Raw genomic sequence first — 14,824 nt, 5'->3', positions numbered from 1 at the left:
CCCCTCCCCACCGCGCCGCGCGCCCGCCAGCCGGCCCGCCCCTCCGCCAGAGCCAATCGCGCCCCTCCGTCCCGTCGCCTCTCCACGCTATTCGCCGCCACCCCCGCCAATCTCCCTCCCCGCCGCCCGGCCGTTTGTGACGTCCCGCCGCGGCAACCCCCGCCTCCAGCCTCCCGCCTCACTCATTCCCCGCCGTAGCCCAACGGGGAGGCGGGAAGAGGCGGCGGCGTGTCGCTATTGGCGGAGAGCGGGAGGGGCGGGGCGGGGCGTGGGCGCGGCTTTAAAGCGGGGCCGGGGCGGCGGGTGAGGCTGGTGCGGACCCCCCCGCGCCCCCCCCCTCCCCGTCCCCGCGGGCGGATGGAGCTGAGCTGCGGAGTGGGGGGCACCGCCGCGGCGCCCCCGGGGCCCGGGCCGCCCCCCGCGGCCGCCGCCGCCCCCCCACCGCCTATGGAAGGCGAGGAGTACGAGAGCCTGCCGAGCGGCGCCTCGCTGGGCACGCATATGATGGCCGGGGCGGTGGCGGGCATCATGGAGCACACGGTCATGTACCCGGTGGACTCGGTCAAGGTGTGTGGTGGAGGGTGGGGGGCGGCGGCACACGGGGCCTCCGGGAGCTGCTCTGGGGAGGCGGGTGCGGGAGGGTTTGCACCGGGGAGGGGGGGCGTACAATGGGGTACCGGGGGTGTGCGGGAGGGTGTGCGGGGGGGGGGGGTGCGTGCAGTGGGGTACGGGGGTGTGCGGGGGGGGGTGCATGCACGAGGTGTGGCGGTTTGTGCTGGTGCAAGCGGGGGAGCACACATGGGGTGCTGGGGGTGTGCGGTGGTGCAGGGAGAGGGGAAGCATGCGAGGGTCGTCGGGCTACATGGGGTGCAAGTGGGAGGGAAGTGTGCAAGGAGTGTTGGGGTGCCCAGGGCTCCCAGGGTAGGGAATGTTGCCGGGGGGAGCAGAGTTGTACTGGGCTGTCGGGGAGTGTGCTAGAGGCGCTGGGAGTGGGTGAGGAGCAGGGTGCTGAGTGTGGAAGGTCCCTGATGGCAGCTGGAGCTCCGAGCCCACCCTGGACCCATCCCTGCAGCCCCTCAGGTGCTGTCCCAGGCAGCCCCGGTGTCCTCAGCCCCGGTGAGAGCTTTGCGCAACCCACGGTGCAAAGGTGTGCACCGGGCCTTGCCGCCTCCCGCCGCAGCAAGCAAAGTCCTCGTGCGGCTCCCCAGGGCGGGAGATGCTGCAGGTGCTCTCCAGCGTGGGCCTGGAGCAGGAACCCCCCCTTCCAGGTAGCTTTTCCCTCCTGTTGTGTTGGGATCCCAGCCCAGGAGGGAAAAGCTGTTGGGATGGGGTGGTCCGTCTGTCTGCGTGCCTGCCACGACAGCTGCAAGGGATGTGAATCCAACCTTATGTGCAGCCCCAGCCCCACGGCAGTGGTGGTTTTATCAGGGTCAGGGCTTGTAAATGGACGTGTGCGGCGGCAGATATGCCGGTGGTGGTTGGGTTTTAATGCAGATGAGCTGCTCGAGGCTTGGGGGGGTGCTGTCGGTGCTGTTGAGTACCTGTGAGGGGATACTGTGGTGTCACTGACGTGGTAGGAAGCATTATAAAGGGTATTTCTTCCCTCTGCACTGCCAGTGTGCTGCTCCGGCAGCTCAGAAAGAGAAATTAAGGTTGGGAAAAGCCAAGCACCCTCGATGTTGTATTGCTGGGGCTCACAGATCCTCCGTGGTTGGGTCAGGAAAGGCTGCAAGCAGATGCTCTAATTTCTCCTCTTTTCAATGCAGGGCTCCCTGAAAGTAGAAAGAGGAGAGGAAATGGCTTTGCTTTGAGGCACTGGAGGTCTTGCCAGTCTGCTGCGATAAGCATTCAAAGGCAATATTCTCTGGGGTTTTTCCTACACTTTCCCTCTGGGCCTGGCCCGTAGGTTTGGGCTGCCCCATGTTGTGGGTCCCCCCGAGGGGCAGGGTCCGTGCCCCCACCCCGAGTGCCTCCACGTACCAGCTGCTTTCGGAAACCAGCCTGGTGTTTTCTGCCAAGTCACGGTCCGAGCAGCGTGTCATCAGTCCGGACTTTATGGTCTTGTTTAAGAGGGCATTTCCTCTGCGGGGAAAAGGGAGAGGGAGAAAATGAAAGTTGTGCCTGGCTTCCCGGAGCGGGAGGTGCTTTGTCAGAAGGTAAAAGTGCCGATTTCATCGGCCAGTGAATTCCCTGGTTGCTTCACGGCCAGCAGCGCCTGTGTTAGGAGAGCGCCCGGCCAATGCCTTTACACTGGGAATAATCCTGCTCAGCAAACTGCCTTGAAGTGCTCGGAAGCAGATAAAATAGTCTGGCTGTTGGCTGGCTGCGGGGAAAGCTCCGGTGGAGCATGGCCAAGGCCACCCCATGTGTCAGGGGCAGAGTGAAATCCCGAGCTGCAGGCTTTGGGTGCTGTTACTGCGATGGGCACCCGCTGCTGGCTTGTCTGTTCTGTCTGCTATGGGAAAAGGTGAGAACTGAACCCAAAAGAGTTTTTTTTTGTAATGGGAGTAACCAAATACTAGTTAAGCTTGTAAGAGCAGCTGTCTTTTACTTCACTATGGGAAACATGCCACTCTCCTCCTACAGAAGAGCAGCAAAGCTCCTTCCTTAGCCTGACTTTCTGGATAATAATTACTGGGATCGGTCATGGCTGAGGAGGTCGGAGGTTGTGGATGCTGCAGAAAGAGGCATTTCAGACCCTGGCTGTAGATCATGCTGTAGAGGAAATGTTTTGGTTCCAGCAAGTCATTTCCTCTCAAAGAGAAACTGAAAATGATTTAATTTGGGGAATTGTTTGCTCCAGATGCTTGCACAATTCCTGAGCGTGCCGAGGTGGGGGTAGGGCGGGCTGTGATGGTGGTGTCCTGCTGAGGTGAGTTAAGGCAAGTAGTTAAAATACTGTCCTGTGAACCTCTGAAGCGTGAGAGCGTAGAAAATGCCTAGAGGTGGTGTTGGTGCTCATGGGGCAGTACGTGCTCGGGTGTCATGAGGGAGGGTGTAAATCCGTGATGCACATACCCATGTGCAGCCTCTTACAGCACCTGGCTGCGATTCCCCTGCTGTAACCTAAAGCACTGCTAGTCTTAAGCGGGTACTGCAGCGAAGTTGCTATTTGTTTAGTGGGGAAATGTGTTACAGGTTTGCTTTACCAACTAAAGCTGCAGCTGGATGCTTGTGGTTATTGAGACTTTCTTGATGTCTTTTCCTTCCCATTATTTTCCTTCTCATGGTAAAGACCCCCTTGCAGCTTCAGCCTTAACTACACCTTGGCCTCTGTCTTACCCACTTAGGCTGAGGTTGTAGTAAAACACTAGCTTGAACTGGAGGCTTTTAGACTTGTGCCAGTGGTGTTTCTCATAGTGCTTAGGCTTGTTTTGTAGCTGCTGAAAACACAGCTGTCCTGGCAAGCCTGATCAGCCTCCCAATTAATTTTAGAGGTCAGCATGTCAAGGACTTCTTGTGATGGCTGCAGAAGGGAGTTTCTGGAGGACTCCCCTGGAGCCTCCTCCCTCTTCTTGCTTAAGCCATTTGATGGCTTTTCTATGAGGCTGCTGGAGCTGGTTTCCCAAGGCAGGTAAAGTAGCAGCCTTGAGGATGTGAAGAACAGTTGTCACCTGGGAACTAATTGCTGATGTGAGACAGCTCAATGAGAAAGTGATGTGCTGGGCTAGAACCTCCCTTCCATGCAGCGGATGGCAGTCACACCAATGACAAAAAGTCCTTGCTCCAGTCCTAACCACGATGCAGCCTGTCTCCATGAAAACCTGACCCCCTCCGAACCAATTTGGTGCAATAAGGTGTCTGTGAGTCGACTTGGCTGTGGCTCTGTGTGGTTCCTAACACGTATGGGAGGTCCTGTACTGTAAAGGGAACTCCTGGGGTGAGGAGTAGGAGAAATGTCTGCCTACACCTGCGATGCCAGAGAGGAGTGGAAAGGAGGACAAGTATGATGGGGCTTGTTGGGAGGGATGGAGGGAATGTTTTGGTGGCTCCAGCTATAGGACAGTCAACTGTGGGTGACCTGCCTGGTGCAAGTAGTCTTTGGAGCTTCCTGCTGGTAACTAAGGTCTTGAAAGCACACAAGTATTAGGGTGGCAGGCAGATGAGCTCCTGTGAGCTGTTTTACTGTGGTTTACATAGACTTCGGGGTTAGGGATGTTTTGCTTGGGTTTGGTGGTGGGAGGATGTGCATCCATCCATCTCGATGCAGGTCCAGGAGGAGCAGTTGCTCTTGTTTCAGCTGATGGTGTTGGGGTGCTGGAAAGTCATGGCTGAGCTGTTTGACTTGACCCTATGCTCCCTCCCCAAGGACCTCTGCAGACATGGGTGGGTGCCACACCAGGTGTGTTGCTTGTCTGGGAAGGTGCTGTAGCTGAAAAACAGCCTAGCAAAAACAGAAAAGGGAGTTCAGAGCTTGAGCGTGGCATGGGTCGTGCAATAGTGAAACCTTCTCCGGCCAGCAGGGTCTGATCTGGTTGCTGAAGAAATGCCACTTGTTTCCTGGTAAAAGCATATTGTGTTCTCGGTGTCTTTTGTTAGCTGCAGGGAGACCAGGGTGGCTGCCTGTCACATGAACGTGCAGGCTGAACTCTGAGAAAAGTATGCCATGTTCAGAGAAAAAAACAAAGGCAAATTATATCTGAGCTTGTGTTTGTACAGCGGCATGTGAAATCAGTGACCCTTTGCAAGAATATGCAGAACTAGGGACCTGATTCTTGTTAGCAAAACAGTTCTAGGTAGAAGAGGACCCTAGACCATTCCTTCTGGCAGCAGGAAGGCTGGGCGCTTCCCCCCAAACAGCATCCGTAAAGACGGCGCTGGTCCACAAGCAGCAGGTAACCTGATGAACCTGAAGCTGTGGCGTTTGGTGTTGCTTCTCATGCCCAGGCTGAAACCAGGACTACCAGGACGCTTGTGGTTGTCTGTGCGCTCTTGCCTTATGCAATGAGGATTAATCTAAATAGGTGGAGAAGTGTTTCTTGGCTGGTTAACCAGGGGGGTGAGGCTCCTGGAGGAGCTTGCTGGCTTCAGATAGGTGGCAGGAGCTGGTGGGAGGGGGGGGGTAAGGACTGCATAGCTCATAGCGAATCGTCACTGTTCACACCATGATAAACTTATCCGGGGTGAAACAGAGCTGAACCTGTTTTCAGCTCTGTGCCTCTTGCATTGCAGCAGCCGCACAGGAGATCCTGGGTTTGGTTACTCCTTGGGCTGCTTGCCCTGTTTGTGTCCGCAGCCTTAATGAAAGGTGCAAGCCTGTGGACCTGGCTGTGCTGGTGGTGATGCAAACTGCAGGGTGTGTGGTTGGGTGGGTACAACGTACACTTACCGCCCGCTCTGGGGTACGGTGTGAGCTTCTGAACCCCTTTAGAGGAGCTTGGATGATCAATGTTAAAAAAAGTTGATATTTAGCCATTCTTCTGTGGAAAAAAACTGGATCCTCAGTAAGGGTGGAGATACTCAGGGTTAGTTCTCAACAATACAGCACCACATGCTTTGGTCTTGCACATGCCAGGCTGATGTTTGTTCCTTTACAGCAACACTTACCCCTGGTTACCTTTCTGGTGAGATGACACTGCTGCGTGCTTAAATTATACCAGCTGTTTCAAAGGTATCCCAGCAATAGACTGGGGTGAGAGCGAGATCTCCTGGGGTCAGTTCTGGAGTCTGAAGCAATGCCTTCAAGTTAAAACTAGTGGTGGTGGGGGAAAAATACAAACCCCATCTGGATGCAACCAGCTCGGCAGCGGTGGGTCGTGCTGAGTCACGCTGGTGGTGGAGCGGCTGCGGGGAGTTTCTCCAGGGCGTCGTGAAATCCAGCCCCTGCCGCGCCCCTCCTGATGGGCATCAGTGGGATGGGAAGGTGCAGAGACCTGTGAGGGGTTGCAAGACCCTTACGCCTGCTGAAAGCTGGATTTAAAACCTGTTCTTAAATTCCAAGATAATTCAGGGCTGTTGCTGCCTTTACAGGAGGATTTTTCTGAGCCTTTGGGTTTATTTCCAGCCCTGTTCGTAGGTTACAATGCATTTAGTGCTCTGAAACAGGAAGCTTTGCTTGAGGCTGCCAAATTCCCTGTTGTAGGGTGATGCCTTGTCGTGACCATTGGCTGATGCTTAAGTCTGAAATTCAGCTAGCTGCTGAATGAAGTCACTTTGCAAATGTAATTCCTGCGTGATTTTTAGAGTATTTACTACAGATGTAATTATGTAGCTTAGACTCACATATTGCTTTGCTGCTTTCATAGCTTGGTTTTACTGTACTGGCTTAAAGTCCTGAATTGACCTCTGGTCTCTTCCTTGATCTCAGGAAGTATATGTGAAAGTGCTCTTCAGTTTCCAGTAACTAGAGTGATTTGGGGTATCAAAGGTCCAAACCTGAAACATTTTTATTGGCTTAAGCTTGCCTGGAAGCTTAGCTGTAGTATTGCCTCCTGGCTAATTAAGTGAATCAGTAAGCCTGAAGGGCTGTGTCGGGTGAGGAAGCACGGAGGTGGCATGGGCAGTGCTTGCTTTTCCAAGGGCTGTTGAGTCTCTGCCAGGGATGGAGCCGCTCGTGTTGCTTTGCCCACAAGGGCAGCGCTGGTGTCTGCATGCTGCCAAATCATTTGGGGAAAACTTTATTCTGAAGATGGGGCATCCCAGCTCAGGGGGTGCAAAGCATCCTTCCTGACAAACCTGAATGACCTCTTAATTGCGCTTTTCAAGCTTCTCCTTAAGAGCATTAATTTGATGGAGCTTGTTGCAGGTTGCTAAACTCTTGTCTCCTGTGGCTATGCCCTTTCCCAGGAGCCTTCTGTGTGTGTTTTTGAGGTGTGAGGCTGCCTCCAAAGGCTGTATCCCTCCAGACCGGTTTTGGTGTGATCAGCCGTGTTGCAGACCGGCAGGACTTGTGGGCTGCTCAGCAGGAGTAGCAGAACCCTTTGCATCTTGATGCTCTAGATTTGCTTGGTCTTTCTGGGTGCTTGTAGAGGTTTCAGCCCTGCCAGTGTCTCTCACCTCACTGGTGGGAGGTGGCTGGGGTCTGTGCCCTGCAAATGCCCATCGCAGGTTGGCATCATCATTGCAAGGGCTTTGAGCGTTGCTGGTGTGTGATGGCATCAGTCTGCAGAAGCCTGAAAAAAGCTAAAAGTAATTTTTTCCCACGGTGCATAATTAAGTGATGGCAGTGAGTTTAATAAGATGCTTTGAATGCCAGAAGCTTAGCTGGCTTCAAAAGCCTGCAAGAAAAGCCCATTGAGGACTGTTGAACAAAGATGCAGATGAAACCTCCTGGCTCGGGCAGTTGGTGGCTGCAGGGCACCAAGAGCAGGGAGGGAAGATGGGGCAGAGGGTGGCTCCATGCTTTCTGTGCTCCCCAGGCTGCTGGGGGACAGTCACCTGCTGGGTCCTCCTTGGGTTGCTGGGCAGGAGAACAGGGTGGCCTCTACCTGTCTCTCCTTCTACTGGGTCAGGTACCCCGTTTTCTCAGCTTGCCCTTCTAGGAAAGCTGTTTCCCAATCGAGCAGGCTAACTCTGCATGCCAAGTGTCAAAAGCAGCTGAGCAACTGTAGGAGAAACAAGCTGGGGCAGAGAACCGGGAGGCAATTAAAGACCTAACTGTATTTCTTCACTGAGTCTTTTGAACAACTGTGCTAGCTTAATTCCCTGTACTTTCCATGCATAAACAAGAGCAGAGGTTACACTTCACTCCGCTGAGCACTTGTCTGAGCAGCCTCATAACGTTTTGGTGTTGCAATGGGAGCGTGGAGTTAATCTCACTGGGCTGGCAGGCAAAGCACGGATAAATAATGCCATGGCATTTATTTATTTATTATTATATTATTGCACCCGGTGTGGGTGCAACTGGGGAATAAATTATTGACCCCTCTAATGACCTTCGAAGTCTTGTAGCTCTTTAACTCTACGGCTTGTGCTTGTTGCATTAAAAACAGGTAACTGAGGCCTCTCCCTTTGTGTGCTTTGTTGCAGACAAGGATGCAGAGCTTGCAGCCGGACCCCAAAGCCCAGTACAGGACCGTGTACGAAGCCCTGAAGAAGATTGTCCTTACAGAGGGTTTCTGGAGGCCTTTACGTGGGATTAATGTCACCATGCTGGGGGCTGGCCCTGCCCATGCAATGTACTTTGCCTGCTATGAAAAAATGAAAAAGTCTCTAAGTGATACTATCCAGCATGGAGGAAACAGCCACTTGGCCAATGGTATTTTGGGGGTTTTTGCACCAAAAAAAAGCTTGCAATTAACAGCTGGTCCTTTGCTTGCTTCACACACTTAGCCTGGCATCCTTCACTGTGCTCTGCTCCTGGAAGATCTGTTGTAGGCAGCCTGCATTCAGACTGACGCCGTAAATACCCGTGCGGGAGGATGGACCTTGCAAACATAACCCCAGGCTTGCAGGTCTCGGCACCCACTTTGGGAGTGCTGGAGAGGCAGGGGGAAGCCAGGTAGGCAAGGGTGGCACCTGCTCTCTAGTCGAGTGCTTCAGCTGGTCACCGTGCTCCTCTGAAACCTGTGCCCTGTCTTAGGACGGCTGACGGCTTGGTAGGTCTCTCTTCCAGAGGGTAGAGGTGGCTGGGCTGGCAGCAGCAGAGTAGAAAAGCCCGTCCTGGCCTGGAAGCCCTGATGGCACTGTTGTGCACCTCCAAAGTCGTAGTCTAGCTATTTCTGCACTTCTCTTTAAACTCAAATTGTTCTAGTGCAAGTAATGAATATGTTGGACAAGAGGTGTTGAGATGCAGTCGCAGCCTGTTTCTGGCTTTATATTGAAGGCATCGTCTAAACATCTTGAGGACTGAAGTACAGGTCGCTCCAGATGTCTCCCATGGAGCTCCAGCGTGACAAAGTGCACTGCACCCTCTGTGTGCTCGCATGCTTTAGTCAAGATTTTGCTTCTACCAGGAAGGCTTGTAGGTCCAGCTGTACTGCTGGAACAGCAGAAACCCTCTGCCGGAGCAGCCACGGGTGTTACAACAGGGTTTGTGCAGAAGGCATTTGTGCCTGGTGCTTGACACGATGTGATGGTAGGGCTCTGCCGTGGCGGTCACTTGACTTGACTCAACCAACTTGGTGAAGGGTATATAATACCTTTCTGGCTTGCTGCTTTTTTGCTAGTAATGTGCTTCCTGTGTTTGCCTTTCAAGTAGCTACAGGCTTTCGGTACCGGTAGGAAAACTGAAGCGCTGCGTTAATGAGAAATGACCGAAAGTCTTTGGGGCAAGAGAGAATTTGAGCTGGAAACCTACATCAAAGGTGAAGGTGTGGCTCGAGAGGCCCATCCTAGAGCCAACTGCAGAATCATTAATGGCTGCCTGGATGTTTGCAGAATCTGTGCAATTAGTGTTTAAAATGAGACTGAGTAAACGGATGAAAATGCCTAATTATGGATGCGCTGAGCCAGTTGTAAACATTGCTCATCTCAGTCCAGTGCGGTCTGAGCGAAGCCGGCGGTGTCTTGCGCAGGCAAAGCCTTGCGAGTCGGAGGGAATAGCAAAGGTGATGGCTGTGATCCTGTGAGCAGATCCTGGTTTCTCTCAAGCTGCTTGCGTTGGGCTTTTCTCCCCTGGGAATGAGTTGTGTTGCTGGGTGCTTCCCTGGGCTTGCTACGGGGCCGCGCTGTAGCTCCCCAAGCAGTGGTACCCGGGTCCTTGGTGCAGTGGGGGTCGCCTGCAGCACCGGCTGCCTCTCAGGTGGCAGTGCCTGAGCAAGCCCCTGGCTTCTGAGTCTTCTTATCTGAAGGATGCTCTTGTGTTTGCAGGTATAGCTGGGAGCGTGGCCACGCTGCTCCACGACGCAGTGATGAATCCCGCTGAAGGTAATGCCCTGGGCTAATGGGAAGTGCTGCACCGAGGCCACCCTGCGCCGTCTCAGCAGCTTAAGCCCTTTGCTTTAGGGACTCTGCCCAGCTTTTAATGAGCTCAGACAGGCCTGTGTAAAGGGATAAATTCTGCCTGGCTGTTTTACCTTGCTTGCCGAGGGGTTGCACAGCGTCTGCGTGGCGTATCATGGCTTTCCAGGAAAACTGGTGTCACCTTTACTAACACAATGCTGCTACTGCTCTGCTAGTGTATCTTTACTGAAGTGGTGTGTTTTCTGATGCTTTGGACCACCCAAACAAAGCTGAGCTCAGCCTTACTAGACAAGCGCAGCAGCTGGTGGGACCATTGCGTAGCCTTCCTGGGTAGGTAGAGTCTGGAGTTCAGAGAGCTAATGGTGAAATGCAGCTAAAAAGGCAATTAGCTGGACTGACTGTTAATGTATTGTACTTCTGAGTTGGCCCAAAGTGAGGTTTTTCTGAAGTAAAAAATGTCTGTAGTGTTTCAAATCCTTCTAATCATATTGGTTCAAATCCTTTTAATCATATCCTGAATAAATGAATTACTTTAATTGGCCTTTTGCTTAAGTCAGTGGAAGCTGTTCCATTTCAGGACTTGGGACTGTAGGTGGGGTCTGTTGCGCTTCCCAGGTGACGTACAGTTATTTACCTTTCTGCCCTTGTCCTCCTGGTATGTCAGGGTTTCAGCACAACAGCTCTGCATCTTTATAGACACATCTGAGGGTCTTTATCAGTCTGTCCTAATGCCTTTCTAGCTAGAACCACAGGTTGCGTAGTTAAGCTTGAGTGCATTAGCCCATGGAAGCGGAGAGCTGTTGAGCTCTTCTGACCTGCTTCCCTCACTTGCTGCACTGAATTTTTTGGGGGCACTGGGCAGGTTCAGGGAAGTGGAGGGGTTATGCAGGCTTTTGGTGAAAGCTTGTACATAAGGAGCTCATGGCTACAGAAATGCCTGTTTTATGTCTTAGCAGTTTGGGCTTGGAAGGGGAGGTTGGGTCTGGACGGTTGGGACTTGGAGCAGGGTTCAGTCTGGGTGTTGTGATGACCAAGAAATGTGCCTTAGCTAATAAGTCTTTATCTCCCTGTGTCTCTCCTGCCTGGTGCTGTCACCTGGACCAGTGGTGAAGCAGCGGATGCAGATGTTCAACTCCCCATACAAGTCTGTCCTGGCATGCATAAGGACAGTGCAGAAGACAGAGGGATTCGGTGCCTTCTACCGCAGCTACACCACCCAGCTCACCATGAACGTCCCTTTCCAGGCCATTCACTTCATCACCTATGAATTCATGCAGGAGCAGATCAACCCGCGCCGGGAGTATAACCCTCGGTCCCACATCGTCTCCGGTGCCATCGCGGGGGCTGTGGCTGCCGCCGCCACCACTCCTCTGGACGTCTGTAAGACCCTGCTCAACACCCAAGAGAACATGGCCTTGAGCTCTGTGAACATCAGCGGACACCTCTCGGGCATGGTGAATGCCTTCAAGACAGTCTATCGGCTGGGGGGCATTTCGGGGTATTTCAGAGGGGTGCAGGCGCGCGTCATCTACCAGATGCCTTCAACAGCCATCTCCTGGTCAGTGTATGAATTCTTCAAGTACTTTCTCACAAAGCACAAGCTGGAAAAAAGAACATCCTTGTGAAGGACTTGGGGAGAATGAATGCAAGGCTCCGTGTCCCCTCTGTGTGTGTCTGTGTGTGCCTGCAAGCCAGCCAGCTCTGGGTCTCTGCTAAGGAACGTGCCAGGTTTCTGGTGGATTCACAGCTGATGTCCACTTCTCCCTCCCTGGGGATTAAAGTGGTCCTCAGTCACACGTTCCCCTCCTTGCTTAATGAAATAGTTTATAAAGACTTATAATATATATATTTAACTTTATTTTGGAGAAGTGAAATTGCTAACTGATATTTTTTCTGGATAAGTTTGAAGATGTTTACTCCTCACTAAAGGCTTAGGTTATACAGCCTAGGCTGGGTTTTTTCTATATTGAAGAAGCAAAATATCCAGTCGCAGAACTTTTATATAAATATAAAATAGATGGATAATGTTTATCCTTTATTTTTCTATGTAGGCATTTGGGTTGTTTTTAAATACTATTACAGCTAGATGCTGAGCTGTTTAAAAAGGGCTAAATTCTTCCATCCTGTGTAAGGAAGACACAAAAGCATTTATTTTTATAGCCAGATTGGCTTTAATTGTACAGCATTTAGCCTCCCAACAGTGGCCTGGATTCTCGTGTGGGTGTCAAGGTACTTGGTGGCCCCTTGAGACTTGCTGGGATGGGAAGAGAAGGAATGGGGACACCACTTTGGGAAACTGTAGGATGTTGAGGAAGGGCACCCCAAAACAGCTGGTCACTTTGTGGGGGAGAGGGGGAAACCAGCAATTCCACTTTTTACAAGGAGAATCTTAAAATGTAGGTTTTAAAAGGATAGTATTTTTCTGCAAACACTTTTTTAAAGGTACATTTTTTAATGGTATGTGATAGCTGAACAGCCTTCATCCTCCCTTAATTTATTCATACTCTTTTCACTAAGGCCCTGATTCCCCCTTACAGGAGCGACCGTGCATATCTTGATAGCTGGTGGGATCAAAGTGGGGTGCACGGAGCTGCTCTGCTCCCTGGGGGGGGGACGGGAGCTTCTGTTTACAGTTTGGCTACTGAGTCGCAAGGGTCTCATCCTGGCAGCACCAAACCAGCAGCGGGTGGCGAATGCCTTGGGAAAGTCTTCCCTGCAGAACCAAAGCCACCTCCCATCCCAGGTTTGACAATAAGCTGCTGCTCATCTCTGTTGGGGAGGGGGGGGAAAAAAAAACCCCCAACCTGGAGGGGTTCCTTCTGCTGTGGGTTTGGTTTTGCTGCTGTGGGATGCTGAGCTTTGCAGTGGCCAGCAAAGCTGTGCCCGCTTGGGAAGGGCGACAGCCTCGCGGCATGCCCTGCTCCTCTTGGGAATGGCTCTTCCAAACCAAAATGCATCCTTTCGCCAGTTACTTGGGTGATCAGTAGTTAATGAGGGATTTGGGGGGGCCCTGGATGTGTAAATACAAGTTACAGGACACCAACTAGCAAATCTCCATGCTCCCGGGAGCTTGCCCTGCCAGCAGCAGCTGATGTCTCGAGCCGGCACCATCTCCCTGCCGCTGTGCACAGGGCAGCTTGCGCTCCGCCGTGGAGATGCGGCTTCAGCTCGCCGCCAGCACTGGGGAGGTCTGTGCCGGGAGCCGCGATGCGATGGGCAGCTTTTGGGCTGGCTCGTGTCACTGGGGGCGTCCCGTCAGCCGGACGCATTGCGTAGGACGACACTAAGTAGAGCAAATCCTCTTGCTCTGTTATTTGGAGAATGTAAATCAAAGAGCACCTCTGGGTGGTGGTGCATGTGCCTTGTGTAAGTTAACCTTGTGCCGCTGATGATGATGGTGAAATGAGCTTCTTGATGCCTTTTTGTCACTTAAACTGAATGAATCACTGTGTCAAATGCACCCTGTGTCTTAAAGTGTAAAAATTGTAAGCTCGAGGCCACTGGGCTCGGCGGTGCAGCTGGAGCAAGCCCTCGGCGCTCTTTGCACGTGGAGATCCTCGAGGCCGGAGGTCTTTGAGCTGTCTATTAGCCTTGGATGTCTTTTTCTATTGACTTTAGAAACTGGAGAGTCACTAACAGGAACCAGAACTGCACAAAATATTTCCATCAGAGATGGGCGTAAACACTTAGATGAAAATTTTGGGTCACTTTATGCTACAGTTTGCCTCTCTTAATCTTAATGTGGAAGGCGACAGCTTTCAGTGAGACTTCAGTAGCTAGGAGTCATACTCGGCAGGTGGTTCCCAGTGCATCATCCTCTTCCTCTGGCTACTTAGCTTTAATATTGCTGACTTCACTCCGGCTATTCTGGGAGAACTTCATCTCCCGTATGAAGTAACGTGTAAGTAACTGGGACACCAAGGCTGGACTTGCCCAGGGACAGAGCCTGTGGCTATGGAGCAATATGGGAGGGTGGTTGTGGTTTTGGCCAGCTGGGCCTCCTCCTTGGAGGGGGAGGCAGCATCCCATTTCAGTTGCTAGCCAGGGCATGCCTGGGAACCTCCTGAGTGTTTAGCACAAGTATCAGCTAGGTTTTCTTGGGCGCTTGCTCTGCCTCAAGCTGAGAGTGGTGAGGAGCACTTGGATGTTTTATAGAGCTCTTTGCAGATTACTCCAGGTATCTGATAAAACCATGCTGCCCATTCTGCAGCTGGGAATGTGCCCAGCTGGTCTAATGATTGCAGAGGTCTCTTCTATGTTTTAAATGTTTCCTGCTGTATGTAATGCTGGATCCCTGGGCAAAAGCCCCTTCACCAAAGCCGTTGCTCCTCATCTCTTCTAGGTTTGCATTTGAAAGTTTTGCTGCGAGTCTGAAGTTTTATTTGAACCTGGTATGTGAAACATGTACTGCTGCTTTGTCTGCAACAAACGCACATATTATTTAAGGGGGAGGATGAGTGACTTTGTCCGCAGTTCTTAATTTGTACTTTTTTTGCCTGCCTTGGAATTTAATGTGTTTCCTTATGTATATTTAACGATGCAGGAGTTCATTGGTGAAATGCTGCTACAGTTGTATCACTGGAGCTCAAGGAAATAAAATATTTTGATTTTTGTCCTTTTATGCTCAGGCTCGTGGCTTTCCTTAGCTGTGGAGTTGGGCACTGGGCTCCAGCCGGGGCTGAGCAGCAGGAGGGTGTTGGTGGCAGCTGGGCAGGCTGTTCGCTGGAGGAATGGTGCCTTCTAGTGTTGCATGAGCACTTGGCAGGCTCAGCACCTCCCCACCTGAGTCGGATAAAGCCCTTCATCATCACACAGGAGGGTGGAAATACTTCTGGGAGGGGTTTTGCAGCCTGGCAGAGGCTGACAGCGGTGTCATGGGCCTGCGCACCTCTAGGAGCCGCTGAAGAGTTTTAAAACATAGTCCTCTTGGCAATGAATTGGCTTCTGAGATTTGCAAAGCAAACCCACAGACTCTGGCTTG

At 52.2% G+C, this 14,824-nt stretch overlaps 1 protein-coding gene across 1 annotated transcript; it reads left to right on the top strand.

Annotated features, from left to right (window-relative positions):
• The first annotated feature begins 291 nt into the window (after window positions 1-291).
• On the top strand, window positions 292-14,464 carry SLC25A37 (solute carrier family 25 member 37). Its single transcript, XM_064472891.1, has 4 exons — window positions 292-567; window positions 7,969-8,197; window positions 9,751-9,807; window positions 10,948-14,464. The coding sequence occupies exons 1-4, from the start codon at window positions 358-360 to the stop codon at window positions 11,466-11,468; spliced, it is 1,017 nt and encodes a 338-aa protein (XP_064328961.1). The 5' UTR covers window positions 292-357; the 3' UTR covers window positions 11,469-14,464.
• The last annotated feature ends 360 nt before the right edge of the window (window positions 14,465-14,824 follow it).

The sequence above is a fragment of the Phalacrocorax carbo genome, chromosome 24 (genome assembly GCF_963921805.1).
Source record: "Phalacrocorax carbo chromosome 24, bPhaCar2.1, whole genome shotgun sequence".
NCBI classification, from domain to species: Eukaryota; Metazoa; Chordata; class Aves; order Suliformes; family Phalacrocoracidae; genus Phalacrocorax; species Phalacrocorax carbo.
This window is presented reverse-complemented; position numbering and strand designations above follow the sequence as displayed.

Coding starts and splice junctions, on each gene's coding strand:
- SLC25A37 (XM_064472891.1), top strand. CDS start 358: ATGGAGCTGAGCTGCGGAGTGGGGGGCACCGCCGCGGCGCCCCCGGGG. Junction 8,198..9,750: donor AAACAGCCACTTGGCCAATG/GTATTTTGGGGG, acceptor TTGTGTTTGCAG/GTATAGCTGGGAGCGTGGCC. Junction 9,808..10,947: donor AGTGATGAATCCCGCTGAAG/GTAATGCCCTGG, acceptor CACCTGGACCAG/TGGTGAAGCAGCGGATGCAG.